Source organism: Natator depressus, chromosome 3 (genome assembly GCF_965152275.1).
Source record: "Natator depressus isolate rNatDep1 chromosome 3, rNatDep2.hap1, whole genome shotgun sequence".
Taxonomy (NCBI): Eukaryota; Metazoa; Chordata; order Testudines; family Cheloniidae; genus Natator; species Natator depressus.
The window spans coordinates 82930111-82955474 of NC_134236.1; the positions used below are offsets into that span (position 1 = coordinate 82930111).

The 25364-nt window shown below is 44.7% G+C and overlaps 2 protein-coding genes across 3 annotated transcripts in view; one reads left to right on the forward strand and one right to left on the reverse strand.

Moving 5' to 3' along the window:
• Positions 1-25364, forward strand: part of SOBP (sine oculis binding protein homolog) — a 142029-nt gene that overhangs the window by 84158 nt on the left and 32507 nt on the right. The gene's annotated exons all lie outside the window — the stretch shown is intronic.
• LOC141983839 (uncharacterized) lies at positions 11266-24013 on the reverse strand. Its single transcript, XM_074946828.1, has 3 exons — positions 23556-24013; positions 22538-22976; positions 11266-11281 (listed from the first exon to the last, which is right to left on the reverse strand). Exons 1-3 carry the CDS (start codon positions 23959-23961, stop codon positions 11266-11268), a joined length of 861 nt encoding a protein of 286 aa, XP_074802929.1. The 5' UTR covers positions 23962-24013.

Sequence of the window (25364 nt, forward strand, 5' to 3'; positions counted from 1 at the left end):
CTTCATTTTCTAAGAGATTTTTGTTTCACCATGAGGTTAACACACCCGATACATTTTCACATTTCTAACTATCTGGGTCCAGGACTGCTAAGTAAACAAGCATTTGGTGCTTGCTCAATTACTGACCCTTGCTTGATCTTTTGGATTGAAATAACAGTTTTCTAATTTGTTAAAGACATTAAACAAAGGGCCGTTTGGCGGTGTAAAGAGGCGTTAATGCAGTGTACCAGAATGGTATAAAGGGACTCAATGTTAATGAGAATGTGCCCCTAATAGTTTTCTATTAACACAGCAATTTATAGTTAGAACACTGCACTCATGTATCTGATTACAGCTGGTCCAGCACTAAGATATATGGAGTGAGAGATCCTATAAACTAAACTCATAAACTAACAAACAGAATAGATACAGAGAAACATTAATTTTTTCCTATATTAGTTATGTTTCATTATGTGCCAATAAATCTATGGAATTATATTTTATATAAATCATGTTATACCAGATATTTTAGGGGTCGTATTTATTTTCTAATTTCAGTGCAGCAAGTGCATGTGGAAAATCCATATTTACTTGTAGATGGAATTGCTCAGAGTTGCATATGCAAACAGGTGATTTGTACATGCAGTTTTCTGATTTGTGTGAGTGCCATCATAAGGTCCTCTGTGCATGACAGGTGCATGCACATTTCTGCAAGAACACTTGTTGTAAAGGGGTTTGAAACTGTGGCCAGTTTGATAGAGCTCAATCTTATTTCTTCCTCTCTCTGAGATTCCAGAAGCTGTGATGGGCAAATGCTTTCCTTTCACAAGGGTTCTCTCATATCTGGTACAATAGGGTTGTATGCTGTCACCTCTTTTGTTCAACATCCATATGAGTCCATTAAGAGTGAGGAGACATGGCTGAAGTGTTTTGACAGTCCTGAAAGCTCATCTTTTATATTTCCATTTCCTCTTGCCCACAAGGTAGGGCTGAGTGTCTCGCTGCAAGGCTGGGGTATGGAAGAGATCAAGCTGTCTGAGACAACCTGGATTAGCCTGAAATGATTGTGATGGGTTAAGAGAAGCAACCGGAGGATCTGGCTGATGTTGAATTCTCCTACTTATCTGAGGATGTTGAGCCATCATTTGTGATCAGAAGTCTCATCTTGGGGGGCGGGGAGGGGGGGGGGTCTATTTTGATTCCCAACTGCTTTTAAATTATCTAATACTGGCAGTGACCAAGTTGGCATCTTTCTGTCTGCACCTGACCAGGAGGCTGAGACCTTTCCTCTCAGATGCAAACCTTGGCACTGTGGTTTGCACAGCCTTTGTCATCTCTCACCTGGGCTAATGCACTGCACTTCAATCCATTCTGAGGCTGAAGCTAGTGCAGAATGCAGCAGCTTCCTTACCTTAAGTGCAATGTCTCACTGTGAGCACATGGACACCAGGTTGGATCTACACTGAAGAAATTTACAAAAATATTCCCACTGGTGCTTTTTACCAGTCATTGGTAGCCCTGGTGGGAGCTGAAGTGTAGACAAGGCCAGACTCATTCCCTTCCCACCCCCACTCCCATTTTAGTTAAACCCGATGAAAGCAAATCTAATCAACATAATGGAAAATATGGATCTGGCTGTGAAAGCTTTGTCTGTACTAGGGTTCCCACTGGTGCGGGCACAGTGCTAGCACTGGTGGGAATGTTTTTATTAAGTTTCCCCAGTGTAGCTTGATTGGCTAGTAATCTAGGATCTGCATTGGCTGCCTAATGGCTTCTGGATGGAGTTAAGCTGATGGTTGTGACCTACAAAACCTTAATTGTCTTGGAACTTTCTGGACAGACTACTGCTCACTCCGTGTCATGCTGCCACAGTTGGGACCAGTGGATGCACTTGAGATAGAGCTTGCTTGGTATACAGGGCCCCATCCCTGCACTGAGATCCACGTGGGGAAACCTGTGCTTATGCAGAAGTCAGTGGAGTTCTCAGGGTAGGATCATAGCGAATCATAGAATATTAGGGTTGGAAGAGACCTCAGGAGGTCATCTAGTCCAATCCCCTGCTCAAAGCAGGACCAACACCAATTAAATTATCCCAGCCAAGGCTTTGTTAAGCCGGGCCTTAAAAACCACTAAGGATGGAGATTCCACCACCTCCCTAGGTAACCCATTCCAGTGCTTCACCACCCTCCTTGTGAAATACCACCCTCCTAGTGATGGGATGTAAGAGGGCAGATCCAAAACAGTCTGAACTTGCTGATGTTCAGGGAGTGCTGCACAGCTCAGACTTATGAAAAGGCGTTTGGGGAGAGCCTAGATGTGGGGTCTCCTTTGGGGACCTGAGGGGTGAGGAGTTTGGGACTGGCAGTATGTGTCCCCTGACTGGCTGCTGTTTGCTGAGTGGGATTTGCTGCTTGTTATGGTTAGACACAATTTTTGATGGCAGGTCAACTAGAGCTTAGGGTAGACATGTTTTTTCTGAGAACAATCAAATCAGTGTATGGATGTACTTCTATATATAATAGAAGCAAGAAATGGAAAAGACCCAGGAGCCTCCTCCCCCACCTCCCTGCCAAAACCTGAGTTCTAAAGCATGCCAGCAATACATTGTGAAACACTGCTTATTTTCTCCACATGAAGAGCAGCAGCAAGTTGTTTGACCTAGTCTGGGGAAAACCGCTCCACAGCCTCGTTTCTGCCTGCTACCTTGTAGCCCACTTCATTCTTTAATGAAAATAGGGAAGCATTTTGTAGCTGTGCCTGGTCCCCCTCGACTGTAATCACAAAGGAGAGAGACACACACATCGACCTCTGATAAAGACAGCGAAGTAATTTCAGGCTTTTGTGTTATTGTATAAGCCTTGTGTGTTTAGCATCTTCCTGAATGTGATTCACCCCGGGGGGTGGGGGGAGTGGAGGGAACTGGAATGGCTGTATAGAGGGAGGGGAGAAAAAAAAACTTCCTGCAGATGTGGAATGTGAAAGAATCCAGAGACAATGTGTCTATTTTTAGCAGGAGTAAAAGTGCAAACAGTGATAGATGGCATGGGGCTGCTGTCACTAAAATTTGGCTATAAGCAACATATTCATATTTAAACACATCAGCTCTTCAAATTGAAATGAACAAACTCTTTCTGTTTATTTTGGTATTTGCTGTGTGGAAACTATCAGCTTCATTCCTCATCCCTTCAGATTGGTGGTGACACTGAAGCAGGATGATGGATTTCCCTTCTATTTAGTTAACCTATAATGCCACAAAATGTTTTCATCTTATTCTATATGGTAGGCTGTTACTGCACAATGGAAATAGGAGAGGTATTCTGCCCAGGTAAAATAACAACTAGTACACAACATTACTTCTCCAGTGGAGAACAAGTGGCACAGGTAAATGCATACACACTGAAATATAACACTCAAATACTCATAAATAAAAATATATTAAATGACAAAGGAAAGAGAGTGTCAAGCAAGCTATTGAATTTAGTGTGAACCAGTACATGTAAAAAGATGAAATTCCTGCAATTTGGGCTGCTGATTACAAGTCAAAATCATCCCTGGTGTAACTCACAGACTTCACTGGCGATACACCAAGGATGAATTTGGCCAATTGTATCTACGTGTCTTTCATATATATGTCTTGAAAAGGTCAGCAGCAGTGCACTGGCACATGGGGTCTTTTAAAGCTGTAGACTGGAAGGTCTGCTTCTAGCATCATTAGAAAATAATTGCATGTGAATGTCTAGGGGGTTGAATCTGCATGCTAGGGCTCTGAAAAAGAGGGCAGGAAAGTTTTAGACATTACTAAAATAGCTGCTACTAAAGTTATGCCTACCACAAGTGACGAACGGGTCTAAATAAAGATGGGAGACGACCCCGAGAGACATGATTGCTGTGTATCACCTGGTTTTGGTTCATTTCCTCTCCTTTGCCTGTTTTTTCTCTCTTTATTTTCTTGGTTGTACATAAGACAGTCTCCTGAATTCAAAATTCACATAGAAACTGAAATTTATTTATCTGAAATACCAATGATCCATAGTGAGGATGTTCCCTGTGACATCTCTGATCAGTCAGCATTTACTGTCCTATAATTTTGTGAGTTTGATATTCCATTTTTCATTATTTTTGTTTTTTGTCACTTTGGGTTCTTTTCCTCCCTACATCTCTCCTCTGGTTCTGTATTTGTCTTTCCCCAACCCGCCCCCCGATTATCTCCCTTCCTTTCTTTCAGTTTAACTCCTCCTCCGCCTCTCTCTCAGGTCCATGTGTAGATGCCATTACATATGCTCTGAGCTGTCCAGCCCTTCTCCCCTTGTTTTTAAGCTTCCTTGACTATTTTGTTCCTTCACTTGTTAGCTATTTATTAATTATAATTAATTATTATTTATTATTAACTATTGCTTTAGCTAGGCGTTACAAAAGGTCTGGGTAAAATGTATAACTCCCACTGAAGATGGTCTTGATCCATCTTAAGAAGCAGGCTTCCCTGCCACCATGTACAGATCAGTCCACTCATATAACCAAAGTGATAGGCCTTGTATGGCCTGGGACTCTGAACCTATAACCCAACTTTCTAATGAAGAGGAAGGATGGGTTTGTGGTTGAGGCACTGGATTGGGATTAATGAGTCTGAGTTCAAGTCCAAGTCCGACTGCAGACATCCTGTGTGACCTCAGGCAAGTCACTTAATCTCCCTGTGCCTCAGTTTCCCATCTGTAAAATGGAGATAACAGTACCATCTCTACCTCAAATGAGTATTGTGATAATACATTCCTCATGCCTTGATTTTCTCTGGCCTTGCCCCTTTTGTAGTGATTTACATGGTTGCAAGTAGGTATATCAAATGATACCAAACCAGAGAGGCAGTCTTTTGGCACAGGGCTTTTGCACCAATTGGCTAAGCACATGGTGCTAACTCTTCTTGACTCCACTCTGCCGTATAACATTAAGATTGTTGTACAAGATACAGTGCAGCAGAGAATCAGATTTATTAAAGTGTGTGTGATGCTCTGATATTGTTACAGGAGTGTTCTACATAAATAGTTATGAGATAAGGTGCCAGTAGATGGCACACAAGAATATATAGCATAGTTCCCAAGTTTTATAGGCTCAGTAAAACTTGTGCACTGCATATGCCATCTTCTAGGTCAGGGGCGGGCAAACTTTTTGGCCTGAGGGCCGCATTGGGTTTCTGAAATTGTATGGAGGGCCGGTTAGGGGAGGCTGTGTCTCCCCAAAAAGCCAGGCATGGCCTGGCCCCCATCCTCTATCTGACCCCCTCCCCCGCTTCTCGTCCCCTGACAGCCCCACCCCCCGGGACTCTTGCCCCATCCAACCCACCCTGTTCCCTGACGGCCCCCTGGGGACACCTGCCCCATTCATCCCCCCAGCTGTCAGTCCCCTGACCACCCCTGGACCCCCTGCCCCTAACTGCCCCCCGCTGCCCCATCCAACCCCCCCTTCTCCTTCCTGACTGCCCCCCCGGGACCCCTGCCCCATCCAACCACCCCTTCTCCCTGACCGCCCCCGGACCCCTCGCCCCTAACTGCCCCCCCACCCAATTCAACCCCCCCTCTCCTTCTTGACTGCCCTCCCGGGACCCCTGCCCCATCCACCACCACCCCCGCTCCCTGTCCCCTGACCACCCCCCGCTGCTCCATCCAACCCCTTCTCTCCTTCCTAACTACCCCCCCCGGGACCCCTGCCCCCATTCAACCCCTGTTCCCTGCCCTCTGCCCGCCTCGACCCGTATCCATGCCCCTGACCACCCCCCGAACTCCCCTGCCCTCTATCCAACCCTTCCCCCACCCCCGCTCCCTGCCCCCTTACCGTGCTGCCCTCCTTACTATGACAGGCAGCCGCGCTGTGCAGCACAGAGCACCGGGTCAGGCCGGGCTCTGCAGCCCCGCTGCCCAGATCATTGCACTGCGTGGCAGCATGGCTGCGGGGGAGGGGGGACAGCCTCCCGGGCCAGGAGCTCAGGGGCCAGGCAGGACAGTCCCGCAGGCCAGATGTGGCCTGCAGGCCGTAGTTTGCCCACCTCTGTTCTAGGTGGTCATTACATGCAGCCCTTAACAGACAATCGTGATGGGGCCTTGGAAGTACTTAGATAGGTAATGAGGCAGTCCAATTACTCCAGTTGGTAATTTATCTCTATTTTTCTCTCCTCCTCCCTCCCCCCTTCTCCCCCTCCACTTTTGGAACAGTAACAAAGAAATAAAAGAAAGAGGTAAAATTGACCTTTAAGGCTCTTACTGTTGCTAAGTAATGCTAATAGCTCTTTGCTGTTCTGAGATACATACTTCAGAGTGCTAATGTCATTTAATTATTGTAATGCTTCAAATGAAGGTGCCTACACACAAATTTAATTTAGATTTAATTATTAAATTCTAAATGTCAGTTATGTACAAAAACATATCTACCAAAGTTTACCATCCTATTTACTGAGTTTTACCTAGTGTACTTCAAATGGAGCATTCCCTGAGTCAGGAGTGCAGATCAGCCCTTCATAAATAAATGCTTCAGAAATCTAGAACGTCACTAGCAAACAGCAACTGACATATGACATTTATTTTCAAAATACATTTGGGAATTTTGGTTACGAATACAAGGAAAATATCAGTTGTGATAGGGAATCAACTGAACTGTATAGTATTGCACAAAACTATCTAGTTTTCTTTCTCAAACTGGTTTTCTAGTGCTCAAAGTAGGCATTCAAATAGACAACACTCTTCTAAACTTAATTGCCAGTGATTTACATGGTTGACTTTGACTGCCCTATTTCTATATTTGTATACATTATACATTTATATATCTACAAATGTATAATGTATACAATAAATATCTGTTTGTAAGTGGGGAAACCTACAGATGAAAATAAAAACTATGTCAAGAAAACTTCAGCGAGCTTAAATGTGCTGGCAAACTGAACTACAGAGGTCTGAATGTTTGGGTAACAGTAGCTAAACGGCACACTTCTCTTTCTATCACAGAATTGTTGTTTTGCTTAGGTTTTAGGTAGGAATCCCCTAGGTTTTTTTTCCAAATTTTAGTCAGTCAGTTCTGCATTCAAGTCTGAGAAATACAGTATCAGGGGAATATTCTACCTGAGTATGCAGCTTGAGAGCATCTAGAATGTTCTTCTGCTTTCCCAAACTGTAAACAGTCCATCACAGAATGCTGTACACTACTTTAGCACCATGTGATAAGCTCTTTATCCCAAGGTATTTCAAGATTAATTTCTAGGACATTTGCTTAATTTGCATAAGCGATCCAGCACACAGAAGATGTCTCCAGAATCAAGCAATATGCCAAAATCTGAATTTATGTGAAAACATGAATACTGGAGGGGTGAGGGGGTGGGCGGGGGGAACATACTTAGGAAGCTGTCAGTGGATGTAGCTGCCCTAGGGATACCCTGATATAAAGTCACAGAATCCTGTCTCGCTCTCAACTGAGTATATAGTTCCCATATAATTTTCCACTTTGAATCATACAACTCTTTTTATTAAGATAGGTTTTGATCCTTAAAACAGCCTTAAAACTTTGCACTGTTAGCTTTGTCCAAAAAGGAAACAAAATCCTAAAACTGAATCTGAGTAGAAGGCTGTACTTTTGGCTATCTCTGCAAGAAGCCTAATACATACACCATTCTGATTATTACCTTGACTCCAGAAACAGTAGGGCCTATAATCCTTGAAACAGCTGACATCTAAAGTGTTAGTTCTTCCTGTGCTTTGAATTAGTCAGTCCTTGATCTCTGTGCCTGGCATAGAATCCCATATTCCACTGAAATCTGACCTCATGCTCTCTCCTTGTGCAGCAATGTTTGCATTCTAGTGTTTGGAGATGTTTAGTTTCTTTCCTCAGAACTCTGAATTAGAGCTGTATGGGTCAATGGAGTAAATGGGAAAGTTGTCATTGTTAGAGCTGAGGTTTGTCCTCTGATTTGTGTGTTGTTTCTTTTAGAAATAATAAGGAAAATCATAAGAAGTTTTAAGTGCTGCTCTGTCCTGAAATGTGACTCTAAAATTGACATTATGATTCCTTATTTACCATTTTTCCTTGGTTTCCAACAAATTTACTTCACCTCAGATCAAAGATGTTTTTCTTCCCCTAACTGCAAAGTCAGCCTGGGATCTGAAAGTCAAGCTGGTTTCTTCCCCACCCTCCCCTAATTATGTCATCACCAGTACTAAGGCTTCCACAGGCCAAATTAAGTCCTCAGTTATACCTATGCAATCCCATTAGACTTCAATATACCTACATAGATGTAACTGAGAGCTTGATTTGAAGACAATGGTGCCGTATGGGTGTAATTGAGACTACAGTTCGGCCAGCAGAATTTCTAGTAGTAGTAATGGGATGTGAGAAGGAAAGAACTCAGGTTGACTTTCAGACTGAACTGGCTGGGCCGCCAGCTAGAAGAATGTGCCTGTGTGTGCATGTGTATCTTTTTATATGGTAAATAGAGCTAATTTGAGCTAGAAATCGCATGTACAATAAATATGTAACCTAAATGCCATTCTTACAGAATCACTTTTCAAAGCAGAATAGCACTTTAAGGGGACTGTTTTAGCATTTTATAGTTTAGGAAGTTTTATGAATAAGAAATTGCAGTTGCATGGTTTGCTTTTAAACATGTGGAATTCAACAGGAGTTTAGTTAGATGAAACTGGAAGTACAGGTAAATAAATAATGTACCCATTGGAGAAGAACTACTCTAAATGGAAATACCATAGAACCTCAGAGGTATGAACACCAGAGTTATGGGAAAAAACCCAACACAGTCCAGTACTGTGTTAAACGTAAATTACTAAGAAACTAAAGGAAAAGCAGCATTTTTCTTCTGCATAGTAAAGATTCAAAGCTGTATTAAGTCAATGTTCAGTTGTAAACTTTTGAAGTAACAGCCATAACATTTTGTTCTGAATTACAACCAACCTCCATTCCTGAGGTGTTCGTAATTGTGAGGTTCTACTGTATTTCTGTGCCATTCAGATTGGCTGGCTCACTGTCTTTCAAAATGTAATGAACTGAATCAGGAAACAACAAGCTGGGTGGAAGTAGTAGACTGAAAATAATGTGAAGAACAAGATCCGTCCCTGGGGTTTTTCATTTACTTTAATTTTTATCATTATTTGCAGTTCTAAGATTTTAGAAGCACAATTTTTCTTTTGGGATTTACAGTTTATTTTATTGTTTTGATTAATGACTCTTGATTAATATGATAGAAAACTACTTACACATGTTTCTGTGATCTACATCATCTAGCTGAACTATAATTTGAATAATCCAATATAGTCAAGCTTCTGTTAGTGTATATGACAAAAAAAATCTTACCGCCATCAGACAGGAAAAGCTCCTTCTCTCAACTTGATTCAAGTTTGTTATGTGTATAGCTCCATGAAGTTCAACAGATGTAAATACAGATTAATTATTTAAAAAGTAATAGGAAGAAATGAGTTTCCAAACATGTAGAATTTAATTATTTAAAACCTATAATGGAATTTCAACCCTAACTCATCCCTCAGATCTCTCATGGTACTTGGACAAATGCCTGAGGTTAACTAGCATGCCCCCCCCACCTTCTAACCATCTCCCATCTAGATGTGAAGTACAGTCAATACCCTCAATCATGTTCCCGGGTAAACATGCTTTCCTTAAATGATTTTTCCTTTTTCCCATTAGTTATTATATTGCATCCTCTAATTACTGATTTCATGAGTTATATGTTATGTAACAAGGTGTCTGTAGGTGTCCCTGTGTGTACACACACATTTTGGTCCAAATCCTGCAGTCTATACTCAGGTGAAACTACTGCTGATTGCTCAGTCACACAGATTCATAGATTCATAGATACTAAGGTCAGAAGGGACCATTATGATCATCTATTCCGACCTCCTGCACAACACAGGCCACAGAATCTCACCCATCCACTCCTGCGAAAAACCTCTCACCTATGTCTGAGCTATTGAAGTCCTCAAATCGTGGTTTAAAGACTTCAAGGAGCAGAGAATCCTCCAGCAAGTGACCCATGCCCTATGCTACAGAGGAAGGCGAAAAACCTCCAGGGCCTCTTCCAGCCTGCCCTGGAGGAAAATTCCTTCCTGACCCCAAATATGGCGATCAGCTAAACCCTGAGCATATGGGCAAGATTCACCAGCCAGATACCCAGGAGAGAATTTTCTGTAGTAACTCAGATCCCACCCCATCTAACATCCCATCACAGGCCGTTAGGCCTATTTACCATGAATATTTAAAGATCAATTAATTACCAAAATCATGTTATCCCATCATACCATCTCCTCCATAAACTTATCGAGTTTAATCTTAAAGCCAGATAGATCTTTTGCCCCCACTGCTTCCCTTGGAAGGCTATTCCAAAACTTCACTCCTCTGATGGTTAGAAACCTTCGTCTAATTTCAAGTCTAAACTTCCCAATGACCAGTTTATATCCATTTGTTCTTGTGTCCACATTGGTACTGAGCTTAAATAATTCCTCTCCCTCTCCGGTATTTGTCCCTCTGATATATTTATAGAGAGCAATCATATCATAGAATCATAGAATATCAGGGTTGGAAGGGACCTCAGGAGGTCATCTAGTCCAACCCCCTGCTCAAAGCAGGACCAATCCCCAATTAAATCATCCCAGCCAGGGCTTTGTCAAGCCTGACCTTAAAAACTTCTAAGGAAGGAGATTCTACCACCTCCCTAGGTAACGCATTCCAGTGTTTCACCTCCCTCCTAGTGAAAAAGTTTTTCCTAATATCCAACCTAAACCTCCCCCACTGCAACTTGAGACCATTACTCCTTGTCCTGTCCTCTTCTACCACTGAGAATAGTCTAGAACTATCCTCTCTGGAACCACCTCTCAGGTCGTTGAAAGCAACTATCAAATCCCCCCTCATTCTTCTCTTCTGCAGACTAAACAATCCCAGTTCCCTCAGCCTCTCCTCATAAGTCATGTGTTCCAGACCCCTAATATCTCCCCTCAACCTTCTTTTAGTTAGGCTAAACAAGCCAAGCTCCTTGAGTCTCCTTTCATAAGACAAGTTTTCCACTCCTCGGATCATCCTAGTAGCCCTTCTCTGTACCTGTTCCAGTTTGAATTCATCCTTCGTAAACATGGGAGACCAGAACTGCACACAGTATACTAGATGAGGTGAGGATGGAAGGAAGGACAATAATAATATTTTGTACTATTTATATAGTGGTTTGGGGCACCAACTGAACTTGAGGCCTGACTGCGCTGGCCCTGTACATACACATAGTAAAAGCCAGTCCCTGCTTCAAAGAGCTTGCAACCTAAATAGTTGAGAAAGACAAAGGAATTATTATTCACATTTCACAGATGGGAAACTGAGGCATAGAGTGAGAGTGAGTAATTTGCTCAAAGTCACAAGAATTCTGTTGTAGAGTGGGGAACTTAACCTAGATCTGCTGAATCCCATGTCCATGCTTTCACTACAGAATCATCCTTTCTTTACTTTCTATGAATTACTGAATCGTGATCACTTGACCCTGATTTGACTTCTTCAGTCAGTAAAATATTTTGTGTCTCTTTAGTTGCATGGGACAAATATCTGATTAGAAGTCTTTGTATATAACTGCTATTGGTCTTTGACTCACTGACGAGATCCTCCACTAGTTTAAATCAGCATAGCTCCATTAAAGTTCTACCCTGTGGAACACACAGTCACAAAATAATACATGAGTCCTGCCATCAAAACTTTGCAGGCAGACTGTTGCATCTCTGTGGAGCTTTATTGACTTCAAGGGAACTCCACAAGGGTCTGCCTGAGTGGATCTAGTTGCAGTATCAGGGTTTCAATGTGTTATTTTGTTCCTTACTGAAGTGAAGCTTCCACAGTAACTACTTCAGTACTTATGTTTTATGAGGAAGTTATCAGTGTGAACTTGTAAGGACAACAGTGTTTTGCCATGATGTATTGACATGGTAAAATCTATAGTGTTACCGTGCAGGTAATCCATACCGACAAGAAATGTGTGCCGTATATGGTAACATAATGCATGACAAAGGTTTTTTTGGAGCTGTGTTCTTTGCCAAACTGTATGTCTGGCTGCCTTGTAGTATAATATGCCCTGCTTGGTCAGAAGTGCATACTTTCAGCCAAATTCTGCTCTCAGTTACATTGTTGTAAATCTGGAGTAACTCCGTTGACCTCAGTAGTCATTCCAGATTTACCCTGGTATAAACCAGAGTAGATCTTGGCCCTTTATGCGATATTATGTAAACAGCAGTATGTCTGGTACAACCCAGTGATTATAACTTTCTTAAAACAGTGGGATAAATAAATAACAAGTTTCTGAAAAAGAAATATTTCTCTGTATTTTAGTTTGAATGGAAAGGCCTAGAGAGATTTTGAGTCATAAATTCCCTGTCCACACCTGCATGGGAAATGGGTGGGTAAATTACCAAAGAGAAATACATATTTCTCCATTACCTGAACAAAGACAGCAAATGGTTGAGCTCAGAGGAAGATTTGCTATTGGCACTAGGTGGGGCAGGGCATTAATAGACCAATCTGTCCACTCTGCAACCTGCCAGTTAGGTCACAAATAAATCTAGACCCTATTGACGTTTGTCACCATGACACAGAATACATGGCACAATGCTCATTCTGCTCAGAGGAAGCCCAGACTACTAAGAAGGGTATTGCCAGAAAGAATAGAGGTTCATTAGCAAAGGTTTGTAAGGAAGCACAAACACTTACCTACAATATGGTTGGCTCTGCTGTGCTCTTAGTCCTTCACCTTCATAATCTCTCATTTCATACATTCAGTACATTTATTGAAAAGGGGAATTTTTTTAGTGATCGGTTTAGTTAGGAACCATCCCAGTCATGCTAGGGAACGTCAGAAATCCTCCCTACTGCAGAGAACTTCATTGATGCTTTCTTTTTTCCTTCTCTTCTACTTCCCTTTCTAATTTGAGAGTATGCAGGTTGGGCAGAAGATGTATACTCTGCCCTGGTATTTACCTTCTTCTCCCTCCCCATATCTATGGTCAGAGCAGCCGCTGGCCCCCCGGGGCTCTCCCATCGCCGTTGGCGGGCCCCCCGGGGTGTTCCCCCCAGCAGTGGGTGCCATGGGCCCCTGGGGCATTCCCCCTCCCAAGGCTTTTCTCCCGCAGTGGGCCCCCGGGTTTCCCCCCCAGCAGCCCTCCCTAAGATTTAATCAGGGGTGTTTATGGTATAAGTCATGGACAGGTCACGGGGCCCGTGATTTTTTGTTTCTTCCTGTAACTTGTCCAGGAATTTTACTAAAAATACCCATGATTAAATTGCAGCCTTAATAATGAGTTGTTCACTTGGAAAAGAGTCCAAACGTGAGGATAGTCCATTTATAGATTAGGTTTGTCTCAAATGCTGATTTTATGCTAAGAGACTGGGAAGCCGGGCTAGAGGGACTCTATATGATCGCCATATTTGGGGTTGGGATGTAATTTTCTACCGGGTCAGATTGGTAGAGACCTGGTGTTTTTTCACCTCTCTCTGCAGCTTGGAGCATGGGTCACGTGTAGGTTTAAATTTGTGTAAATGGTGAATTCTCTGTAACTTGACATCTTTAAACCATGATTTGAGGACTTCAGTAACTCAGCCAGAGGTTATGGATCTATTACAAGGGTGGGTCGGTGAGGTTCTTAAAGTCTATGAGTCTATACATACAGCTCTCGTTGTGATGGCGATCAGTCTGGATTGGGGCCTACATGCAAAAGAAACTGGAGAGATCCAGAATGCTTCCGCTGGGCTGGTCAAAGACATTTTTCTGCTTTACATCCTTTCATACGCATATGCAGCCTCAAAATATTGGACACAAGTGTATTATTTCCCACTTTTCACCCCATCATGCAAGACACTGTGACAATTCTGAAGCCTGATCCAAAACTTGTTCAAACCAATGGAAGCCTTTGGATCAGGTCCCTGTTGTTCAAAATTAAAGAGGGCCTTGGAGCACGGGCTTTCTATTTATGCTTTGTAGCTGGTGCTAAGGCAACATGAAGATGGGCACCATTGTAAGAATCTAGTTCAAAAGTTCTCAAAATGTCTAATCTTGATGGTCCAATTTTGGAAAGAGCTGAACTACTACTCTATTAGCAGGTTGAAAAATAGCAAAGCTTGGTCATGAAAAATGTCAACAACTTTCAACAAGCTTTACTAAAAATACATTCAATAACTTCCCAATATTTATCTTCCACAAATGCAACTGCTATATTCCCCCCCCGAGTTGTTATATGCTTGGAATGGGAGGGGACATGGTCTGTGCTGGTGTGGAGGTGAGGTATACTACAAGAGACTCTCTTGAGTTGTGGTCCACACCATGAAAATGTTGTCTGTTTGTACCATGCCTAGCCCTGGCCTCCAGGCACTACTGCAATACAAATATTAAGTAATACTAATAAGGTTTGAAGATCCCCAACTTAAATAGATAGATGGAATTACAGTTAACAGCACCCAGAGTCTGCTGTCCACAAGCCTCTCATTTGCACTGGGATAAATCAGAAGTAATTGCCCTGAAGTCAATGAGAATTACACCAGTATAAACCTGGTGCAAGTGATGGGAGAATTAGGCCCAGAATTCTTCATTACTGATAAATCACAAAGATTTATCAAGGTCTCGACTTACATTTCCATTTACTATTCTATGGACCTACAATATTTCAGACTTAGATTACAGTATTATTCACCACACTCAGTAAACAGTAGATTTAAGTTTGACTGATTTAATGGGTGTTCATTGGTGATTTTGGCCCAGACAAAGTGGTATTAGCCTGAAGCAAAGCCTAAGGCTAAAAGCATCATGTGAGAGCAAAAAACATTAACCTGCCCCTCAAACCACCTCATTATTACATTTATATTCCTGTCAACCATCTCATGGGATATTGGAAACATACTGAAGAAGGGATTGTTATTTTTATATTCACTTGGAAATAAAAAAGAAAATATTAGAGAAAAATACATAGAAGAAAAAGATATTACAAGGTATAAATTCTAGACAGATGAGCCACATGGGGTTTTTTCCATCTCAAAATGTTATATTGCTGTAGGACCAGAGTAAAGTTTTATACTGAAAGGAGGGAGAACATGTTTATTCAGGTGCTGACTAAAGGAGTAAATTAATTACAGAATAAAAAATCTTTTATCAGTTTTCTAATATTATCTAAAAATTTGACACTACAAAACTGTTAGGTTTCAGTGTTTGTCCTGTGGTGAGCTCTCAGCCATCCATTAAACAATTTGGAGTTAGTAAGTTGGCTGCGTCCCCTTTTACCTTTCAATTTCCCCATTTTTAGCAATGTTCCCAGTTCTCAAAATGATCTAATACATTTCCAACACTAATTACTCTTAGGGTGAAATTCACTTCCCCTTCCTGGTTACTGGGGCTTGGTGCAGAGAATTCAGCAAGGAATAGCAAATATAAAGTCCCACTCAACCCGCTGGTCAACTCTGGGGCTGCAATACAGACCTTCTGCAGTTGATATTCAATCCTATTATCTGGAATAGCAGCTGCTAAGTCTTCATGCCCCTTCTGTAGGAGTTTGGGGCTGCGGGAGCCATATAAGTGCAGATCAGTTGCCTCCCCCGTGGATGGCCCCAACAGCTGCTCCAAACCAGGGCTGATATGGACCCCACGTTTTCAGTGCCCAGGGAATGAAGAAGTACCCTTGCACAGCCATCCACCCATGCTGACTCCTGTAGAAGAGCAGCAGAGACATATGTGGTTAGAGGGCCTTGCAAGGACATCTCTGTGAACTTCATCCTGAATAAAGAAATGAGTTTCCACTATTTTCTGGGGATTTTTCTTAGTATGTCTTTCCACTCCTGCACAAGAGCAGTTGCAGGCATTGCACGTGGTGGAAGAGTGCTTTATAGACTCCAGAAATGTTTTTCCAGCTGTTACTTTGTGACCTTCTTTCATTTTATTTCATGAGTATTCAAAGTCGACAATTTTTGTCATGTTCTCAAGGTGCTTAAAATGTTCCTCGCTTTTGATATTTTGAAAGGCTGCAGTAGCAGCAGTTTGAGGCAAAAGTTCATGCTGTTTTCATGAGGAAACAATGGTCTCCTTGTGGTGCAAATGGCTTACAGATCAGAAAGGAAAATCACCAGTTTTAGGAAGCTGTTACAGTAGTTCAGAAACACGGAGAGCTACACCTATGTAATTTAACTGTTGTTTCTAGTCCCTTAGTTTTTCCCTGCTAAATTTCATGCTGGTGAGTATGAATGTTTTGATAAAGGAAACTTTAATAACATACAGAATGAAAGGTCTTGACCCTGGTTTTGTTGAAGTCAATGGCAAAACTGTAGTTGACCCACATGAATTAAGTTGAAGGCCGGAGGGTAAAATTTTCAGAAGTGCCTGAATGATGGAGGAGCCTCAATCTCATTAACTTTCAGTGGGACTTAGGCTCCTAAGTCATTTAGGTGCTCTTAAAAAATCTACCCTTGATCTAGTTCCTTGTGGGCTAGTGTCTGAATCACAAAAACTGCTAATCAGAGGGAACCCCCTTTTTAGCAGCTCTGACTTTCCCTCTCCCTCTAGTCTCTTTATGCCATATGTCTTTCTAGCCTCTCATCTTACAAACACATCAAATCCGACAATGGAATGATCATTTCTTTAGGGTGTTTCCAAAATAAGTTTTAAAGTGAGTGTGTAAGTGGCTGGATGGGTAGGCTGGAGATTGTGTTTCTCAGAGGGGGAAATTCTGCCCTGTCCCTGTAAGGATGCCAGGAGACTGTACAGGGACTCTGAACTCCTCTGTGCTGTAGAACTGTGCTCTGTATGATTTGCCTATAACCTGCTCCTCAGGGGATAGGCCAGGGTGTTAGGGGGCTTATTCCTTCACTCTCCCACTTCCCTGGTCCTTCTCGCATGAACAGAGAGCAACAATACCCAAAGTCGGAAGGTGCAAACAATTCAGTGTTTATTGGGGTGAACTTCCAGCAAGCTTAAATCCAAGTTCCTTCTTCCTTATTTTCGAATCCCAATTTACTTCCTGTTTGCCCCTAATTTATATAGTAATATTCTTAGCTATACCTTAACCAGTCATTCTACTGAAATTTACCTAACCAATCCGAACATATTGTAACATGATTAGCTAACCAATTATATCCTACCACCTTAATTAGTTTACACCCAGCAAAATTAATTATACAGCAGACAGAAACAATCACAGAACCAGACAGAGACCATGCAAATAAACAATAGCAAAGTGGGAACTATAATGACAAAACAATACAGAAGTGAGGATTTCACAACTACATCTATAAAGACATAAGGGTTTCCCAGCTGTGTCTATTGATAAGTGAGTTCTTACCAGACAGAAAACTATCAACCTAAATTTCCTTTTACATCTTCTAGGATCTTCCCTTTCTCTGGAGGTGACAGATCAGATCACCTTCCTAACAGCCCCATATTCACTAGGTTGGAGTGTGAGGATGTGACCGTTCGCTTCCCAGCTTATGGCTGCCTCTGCTGCTTAGCCAAAGGCACTGGCCTAAGAACAGGGCCTCAGACTGTCACAGTGAGAGAAGGCCCTTACACAGATTCTTTCTTGTACACCTCTATTACTAGCTAAATGATAAACATATACCTACATTCTTAGCTTATAGGCCTTTACAGACAGGCTTGAATATCTATATCCTCGCACAGGACCATGGATTCACAAGTAAGAAATAAGTCCCATTGTCCAAGTCTCCTTGGGGAAGGAAGTGCAACAGCCATAGGGGCTACTACAGGAGGAGCTACGGAGTGGCTCCTCTGTTCATCCACAGCCCAGAGGGAGGATTCCTTCCCCTCAAATCCTGGGGAACCAACCAGCATGGAGGCCAGTTAATCAGGCTGAATGCTGTGATGTGCATTTTGGTCCACAGTGCAGTTTCAAAGAGTAGCATCTAAGGGTATGTCTACACTACGGAATAAGGTCGAATTTATAGAAGTCGGTTTTTTAGAAATCGGTTTTATATATTCGAGTGTGTGTGTCCCCACAGAAGTGCATTAAGTGCATTAACTCGGCGGAGTGCTTCCACAGTACCGAGGCTAGAGTCGACTTCTGGAGCGTTGCACTGTGGGTAGCTATCCCACAGTTCCCGCAGTCTCCGCTGCCCATTGGAATTCTGGGTTGAGATCCCAATGCCTGATGGGGCTGAAACATTGTCGCGGGTGGTTCTGGGTACATATCGTCAGTCCCCCCCTTCCCTCCCTCCCTCCGTGAAAGCAAGGGCAGACAATTGTTTCGCGCCTTTTTTCCTGAGTTACCTGTGCGGACGCCATACCACCGCAAGCATGGAGCCCGCTCAGGTAACCGTCACCGTATGTCTCCTGGGTGCTGGCAGACGTGGCATGGCATTGCTACACAGTAGCAGCAACCCATTGCCTTGTGGCAGCAGACGGTACAATACGACTGGTAGCCGTCCTCGTCATGTCCGAGGTACTCCTGGTCGCCTGTGTGATCAGGAGCGCCTGGGCAGACATGGGCGCAGGGACTAAATTTTTAGTGACTTGACCAGGTCATTTTTTTTAGTCCGGCAGTCAGTCCTATTGAACCGTCTTATGGTGAGCAGGCAGGCAATATGTCCTTCTGCACCGTCTGCTGCCAGCCAAAGATGTAAAAGATAGATGGAGTGGATCAAAACAAGAAATAGACCAGATTTGTTTGTACTCATTTGCCTCCTCCCCTGTCTAGGGGAATCATTCCTCTAGGTCACACTGCAGTCACTCACAGAGAAGGTGCAGCGAGGTAGATCTAGCCATGTATCAATCAGAGGCCAGGCTAACCTCCTTGTTCCAATAAGAACAATAACTTAGGTGCACCATTTCTTATTGGAACCCTCCGTGAAGTCAACCCTGTAAGCCGTGTCCTCAGTCGCCCCTCCCTGCGTCAGAGCAACGGCAAACAATCGTGCATCTGAGTTGAGAGTGCTGTCCAGAGCAGTCACTATGGAGCACTCTGATTGGGCTAAAACATTGTCGCGGGTGGTTCTGGGTACATATTGTCCGGCCCCCGTTCCCTCCCTCCCTCCGTGAAGGCAAGGGCAGACAATTGTTTCGCGCCTTTTTTCCTGAGTTACCTGTGCGGACGCCATACCACCGCAAGCATGGAGCCCGCTCAGGTAACCGTCACCATATGTCTCCTGGGTGCTGGCAGACGCGGTACGGCATTGCTACACAGTAGCAGCAACCCATTGCCTTCTGGCAGCAGACGGTACAGTACGACTGGTAGCCGTCCTCGTCATGTCCGAGGTGTTCCTGGTCGCCTGTGTGAGGTCGATCAGGAGCGCCTGGGCAGACATGGGCGCAGGGACTAAATTTTTAGTGACTTGACCAGGTCATTTTTTTTAGTCCGGCAGTCAGTCCTATTGAACCGTCTTATGGTGAGCAGGCAGGCAATATGGATTGCTAGCAGTCCTATTGCACCATCTTCTGCCGAGCAGCCATGAGATGTGGATGGCATGCAGTCCTTCTGCACCGTCTGCTGCTAGCCAAAGATGTAAAAGATAGATGGAGTGGATCGAAACAAGAAATAGACCAGATTTGTTTTGTACTCATTTGCCTTCTCCCCTGTCTAGGGGACTCATTCCTCTAGGTCACACTGCAGTCACGCACAGAGAAGGTGCAGCGAGGTAGATCTAGCCATGTATCAATCAGAGGCCAGGCTAACCTCCTTGTTCCAATAAGAACAATAACTTAGGTGCACCATTTCTTATTGGAACCCTCCGTGAACTCTACCCTTGTAAGCCGTGTCCTCAGTCGCCCCTCCCTGCGTCAGAGCAACGGCAAACAATCGTGCATCTGAGTTGAGAGTGCTGTCCAGAGCAGTCACTATGGAGCACTCTGATTGGGCTAAAACATTGTCGCGGGTGGTTCTGGGTACATATTGTCCGGCCCCCGTTCCCTCCCTCCCTCCGTGAAGGCAAGGGCAGACAATTGTTTCGCGCCTTTTTTCCTGAGTTACCTGTGCGGACGCCATACCACCGCAAGCATGGAGCCCGCTCAGGTAACCGTCACCATATGTCTCCTGGGTGCTGGCAGACGCGGTACGGCATTGCTACACAGTAGCAGCAACCCATTGCCTTCTGGCAGCAGACGGTGCAGTATGACTGGTACCCGTCCTCGTCATGTCCGAGGTGCTCCTGGCCACGTCGGCTGGGAGTGCCTGGGCAGACATGGGCGCAGGGACTAAATTTTTGGTGACTTGACCAGGTCATTCTCTTTAGTCCTGCAGTCAGTCGTATTGAACCGTCTAATGGTGAGCAGGCAGGCAATACGGATTGCTAGCAGTCGTATTGTACCATCTTCTGCCGGGCAGGCAAGAGATGACGATGGCTAGCAATCGTATTGTACCATCTTCTGCCGGGCAGGCAAGAGATGACGATGGCTAGCAATCGTACTGTGCCATCTTCTGCCAGGCAGGCAAGAGATGAGGATGGCTAGCAGTCGTACTGTGCCATCTTCTGCCGAGCAGCCATGAGATGTGGATGGCTTGCAGTCCTTCTGCACCGTCTGCTGCCAGCCAAAGATGTAAAAGATAGATGGAGTGGATCAAAACAAGAAATAGACCAGATTTGTTTTGTACTCATTTGCCTCCTGCCCTGTCTAGGGGACTCATTCCTCTAGGTCACACTGCAGTCACTCACAGAGAAGGTGCTGCGAGGTAGATCTAGCCATGTATCAATCAGAGGCCAGGCTAACCTCCTTGTTCCAATAAGAACAATAACTTAGGTGCACCATTTCTTATTGGAACCCTCCGTGAAGTCCTGCCTGAACTACTCCTTGATGTAAAGCCACCCCCTTTGTGGATTTTAGCCTCCTGAAGCCAACCCTGTAAGCCGTGTCGTCAGTCGCCCCTCCCTCCGTCAGAGCAACGGCAGACAATCATTCCGCGCCTTTTTTCTGTGCGGACGCCATACCAAGGCAAGCATGGAGTCCGCTCAGCTCACTTTGGCAATTAGGAGCACATTAAACACCACACGCATTATCCAGCAGTATATGCAGCACCAGAACCTGGCAAAGCGCTACCGGGCGAGGAGGCGACGTCAGCGCGGTCACGTGAGTGATCAGGACATGGACACAGATTTCTCTGAAAGCATGGGCCCTGCCAATGCATGCATAATGGTGCTAATGGGGCAGGTTCATGCTGTGGAACGCCGATTCTGGGCTCGGGAAACAAGCACAGACTGGTGGGACCGCATAGTGTTGCAGGTCTGGGACGATTCCCAGTGGCTGCGAAACTTTTGCATGCGTAAGGGCACTTTCATGGAACTTTGTGACTTGCTTTCCCCTGCCCTGAAGCGCATGAATACCAAAATGAGAGCAGCCCTCACAGTTGAGAAACGAGTGGCGATAGCCCTGTGGAAGCTTGCAACGCCAGACAGCTACCGGTCAGTTGGGAATCAATTTGGAGTGGGCAAATCTACTGTGGGGGCTGCTGTGATGCAAGTAGCCCACGCAATCAAAGATCTGCTGATATCAAGGGTAGTGACCTTGGGAAATGTGCAGGTCATAGTGGATGGCTTTGCTGCAATGGGATTCCCTAACTGTGGTGGGGCCATAGACGGAACCCATATCCCTATCTTGGCACCGGAGCACCAAGCCGGCGAGTACATAAACCGCAAGGGGTACTTTTCAATAGTGCTGCAAGCTCTGGTGGATCACAAGGGACGTTTCACCAACATCAACGTGGGATGGCCGGGAAAGGTACATGACGCTCGCATCTTCAGGAACTCTGGTCTGTTTCAAAAGCTTCAAGAAGGGACTTTATTCCCAGACCAGAAAATAACTGTTGGTGATGTTGAAATGCCTATATGTATCCTTGGGGACCCAGCCTACCCCTTAATGCCATGGCTCATGAAGCCGTACACAGGCAGCCTGGACAGCAGTCAGGAGCTGTTCAACTACAGGCTGAGCAAGTGCAGAATGGTGGTAGAATGTGCATTTGGACGTTTAAAGGCGCGCTGGCGCAGTTTACTGACTCGGTTAGACCTCAGCGAAACCAATATTCCCACTGTTATTACTGCTTGCTGTGTGCTCCACAATATCTGTGAGAGTAAGGGGGAGACGTTTATGGCGGGGTGGGAGGTTGAGGCAAATCGCCTGGCTGCTGGTTACGCGCAGCCAGACACCAGGGCGGTTAGAAGAGCACAGGAGGGTGCGGTACGCATCAGAGAGGCTTTGAAAACCAGTTTCATGACTGGCCAGGCTACGGTGTGAAAGTTCTGTTTGTTTCTCCTTGATGAAACCCCCCGCCCCTTGGTTCACTCTACTTCCTTGTAAGCTAACCACCCTCCCCTCCTCCCTTTGATCACCTCTTGCAGAGGCAATAAAGTCATTGTTGCTTCACATTCATGCATTCTTTATTCATTCATCACACAAATAGGGGGATGACTACCAAGGTAGCCCAGGAGGGGTGGTGGAGGAGGGAAGGAAAATGCCACACAGCACTTTAAAAGTTTACAACTTTAAAATTTATTGAATGACAGCCTTCTTTTTTTGGGGCAATCCTCTGTGGTGGAGTGGCTGGTTGGCCGGTGGCCCCCCCACCGCGTTCTTGGGCGTCTGGGTGTGGAGGCTATGGAACTTGGGGAGGAGGGCGGTTGGTTACACAGGGGCTGTAGTGGCAGTCTGTGCTCCAGCTGCCTTTGCTGCAGCTCAACCATACACTGGAGCATACTGGTTTGGTCCTCCAGCAGCCTCAGCATTGAATCCTGCCTCCTCTCATCACGCTGTCGCCACATTCGAGCTTCAGCCCTCTCTTCAGCCCGCCACTTACTCTCTTCAGCCCGCCACCTCTCCTCCTGGTCATTTTGTGCTTTCCTGCAGTCTGACATTATTTGCCTCCACGCATTCGTCTGTGCTCTGTCAGTGTGGGAGGACAGCATGAGCTCGGAGAACATTTCATCTCGAGTGCGTTTTTTTTTCTTTCTAATCTTCACTAGCCTCTGGGAAGGAGAAGATCCTGTGATCATTGAAACACATGCAGCTGGTGGAGAAAAGAAAAGGGACAGCGGTATTTAAAAAGACACATTTTATAAAACACTGGCTACACTCTTTCAGGGTAAACCTTGCTGTTAACATTACATACATAGCACATGTGCTTTCGTTACAAGGTCGCATTTTGCCTCCCCCCACCGCGTGGCTACCCCCTCAACCCTCCCCCCTCCCTGTGGCTAACAGCGGGGAACATTTCTGTTCAGCCGCAGGCAAACAGCCCAGCAGGAATGGGCTCCTCTGTGTGTCCCCTGAAGAAAAGCACCCTATTTCAACCAGGTGACCATGGATTATATCTCACTCTCCTGAGGATAACACATGAACGGATGTTGCTTGAACGCCAGCAAACATACACTGCAATGCTTTGTTGTACAATGATTCCCGAGTACGTGTTACTGGCCTGGAGTGGTATAGTGTCCTACCATGAAGGACGCAATAAGTCTGCCCTCCCCAGAAACCTTTTGCAAAGGCTTTGGGAGTATATCCAGGAGAGCCGCGAATGCCAGGGCAGAGTAATCCTTTCACATGCTTGCTTTTAAACCATGTATAGTATTTTAAAAGGTACACTCACCGGAGGTCCCTTCTCCGCCTGCTGGGTCCAGGAGGCAGCCTTGGGTGGGTTCAGGGGGTACTGGCTCCAGGTCCAGGGTGAGAAACAGTTCCTGGCTGTCGGGAAAACCGGTTTCTCCGCTTGCTTGCTGTGAGCTATCTACAACCTCCTCATCATCATCATCTTCTTCGTCCCCAAAACCTGCTTCCGTATTGCCTCCATCTCCATTGAAGGAGTCAAACAACACGGCTGGGGTAGTGGTGGCTGAACCCCCTAAAATGGCATGCAGCTCATCATAGAAGCGGCATGTTTGGGGCTCTGACCCGGAGCGGCCGTTCGCCTCTCTGGTTTTCTGGTAGGCTTGCCTCAGCTCCTTCAGTTTCATGCGGCACTGCTTCGGGTCCCTGTTATGGCCTCTGTCCTTCATGCCCTGGGAGATCTTGACAAAGGTTTTGGCATTTCGAAAACTGGAACGGAGTTCTGATAGCACGGATTCCTCTCCCCATACAGCGATCAGATCCCGTACCTCCCGTTCGGTCCATGCTGGAGCTCTTTTGCGATTCTGAGACTCCATCATGGTCACCTCTGCTGATGAGCTCTGCATGGTCACCTGCAGCTTGCCACGCTGGCCAAACAGGAAATGAGATTCAAAAGTTCGCGGTTCTTTTCCTGTCTACCTGGCCAGTGCATCTGAGTTGAGAGTGCTGTCCAGAGCGGTCAAAATGGAGCACTCTGGGATAGCTCCCGGAGGCCAATACCGTCGAATTGTGTCCACAGTACCCCAAATTCGACCCGGCAAGGCCGATTTAAGCGCTAATCCGCTTGTCAGGGGTGGAGTAAGGAAATCGATTTTAAGAGCCCTTTAAGTCGAAATAAAGGGCTTCATCGTGTGGACGGGTGCAGGTTTACATCGATTTAATGCTGCTAAATTCGACCTAAAGTCCTAGTGTAGACCAGGGCTAAGAGGCAAAGAAGAGTGATGCATGCACTCTGCCAAGCTAGCCTGAGAGCAGCACTTGTACAATTGTCTTCGACTCTTCCAGTGCAGGAGACAGACTTCAAAATCATTCTAGCACTTGGTCACTCTGCCTGCCAAGTTGTCCTGTTGAGAGTATTTAACCACCCTCCCTCATCCTGCAGCCTCCCCCCCATCTATCTTTACATCTTCAGCAAATTATTATTTTATTCTTTTTAGGATATTTTCCCTTCTAGAAGTATATCAGCCTCACATGAAAGAGTAAGCTTTAAATGCCATTACTAATTGCATTCTATAATATTTTAGATAGGAAGATTTCTGGTGCTTTCTTCTTGGTGAATGCCACTACACACTACATTCATTTCCCCTGAAGTCTTGCTTTCCAAATACTGTGAGCTTCACCGGCAGTTTCAGATCCCAAGTTCTTACTTCAGTTTCAAAGCCTCAGACTGGAGTTGAAAAAACAGAGTTCAGCTGTTTATATACAAAATCAGATATGCAGCCATTGTGATGAAATAAGAACCAACCTAGATTTCCACTGGGCATTTGCATAGCTTACATTCATTGCTTTTGACTGGAAACATTAAAAGAGCCCCCCCCCCCCCCCGAAATAAAGAAACACAAGGGCTTTGAATAGAGTGTGTTTTAAATACCACAAATGACAAGTGCAGTCATTCAAAAATGAAATCAATTTATCATTAACCATTAATTACCAAATAGCTCTATTCTCTCCTTATGCTTCACGTAGCATAGACTTTTGCCTAATTGGAATGAAAAATGGAGACAGAGTGGGTCTCATATTTAAATGACCCAGTATTCTCCTCTCAGAAAACTGTGGTAAAGATTTGAAGAGA

Coding starts and splice junctions, on each gene's coding strand:
- LOC141983839 (XM_074946828.1), bottom strand. CDS start 23,961: ATGAAGGACAGAGGCCATAACAGGGACCCGAAGCAGTGCCGCATGAAA. Junction 22,977..23,555: donor AGGCGGAGAAGGGACCTCCG/GTGAGTGTACCT, acceptor TTTCTCCACCAG/CTGCATGTGTTTCAATGATC.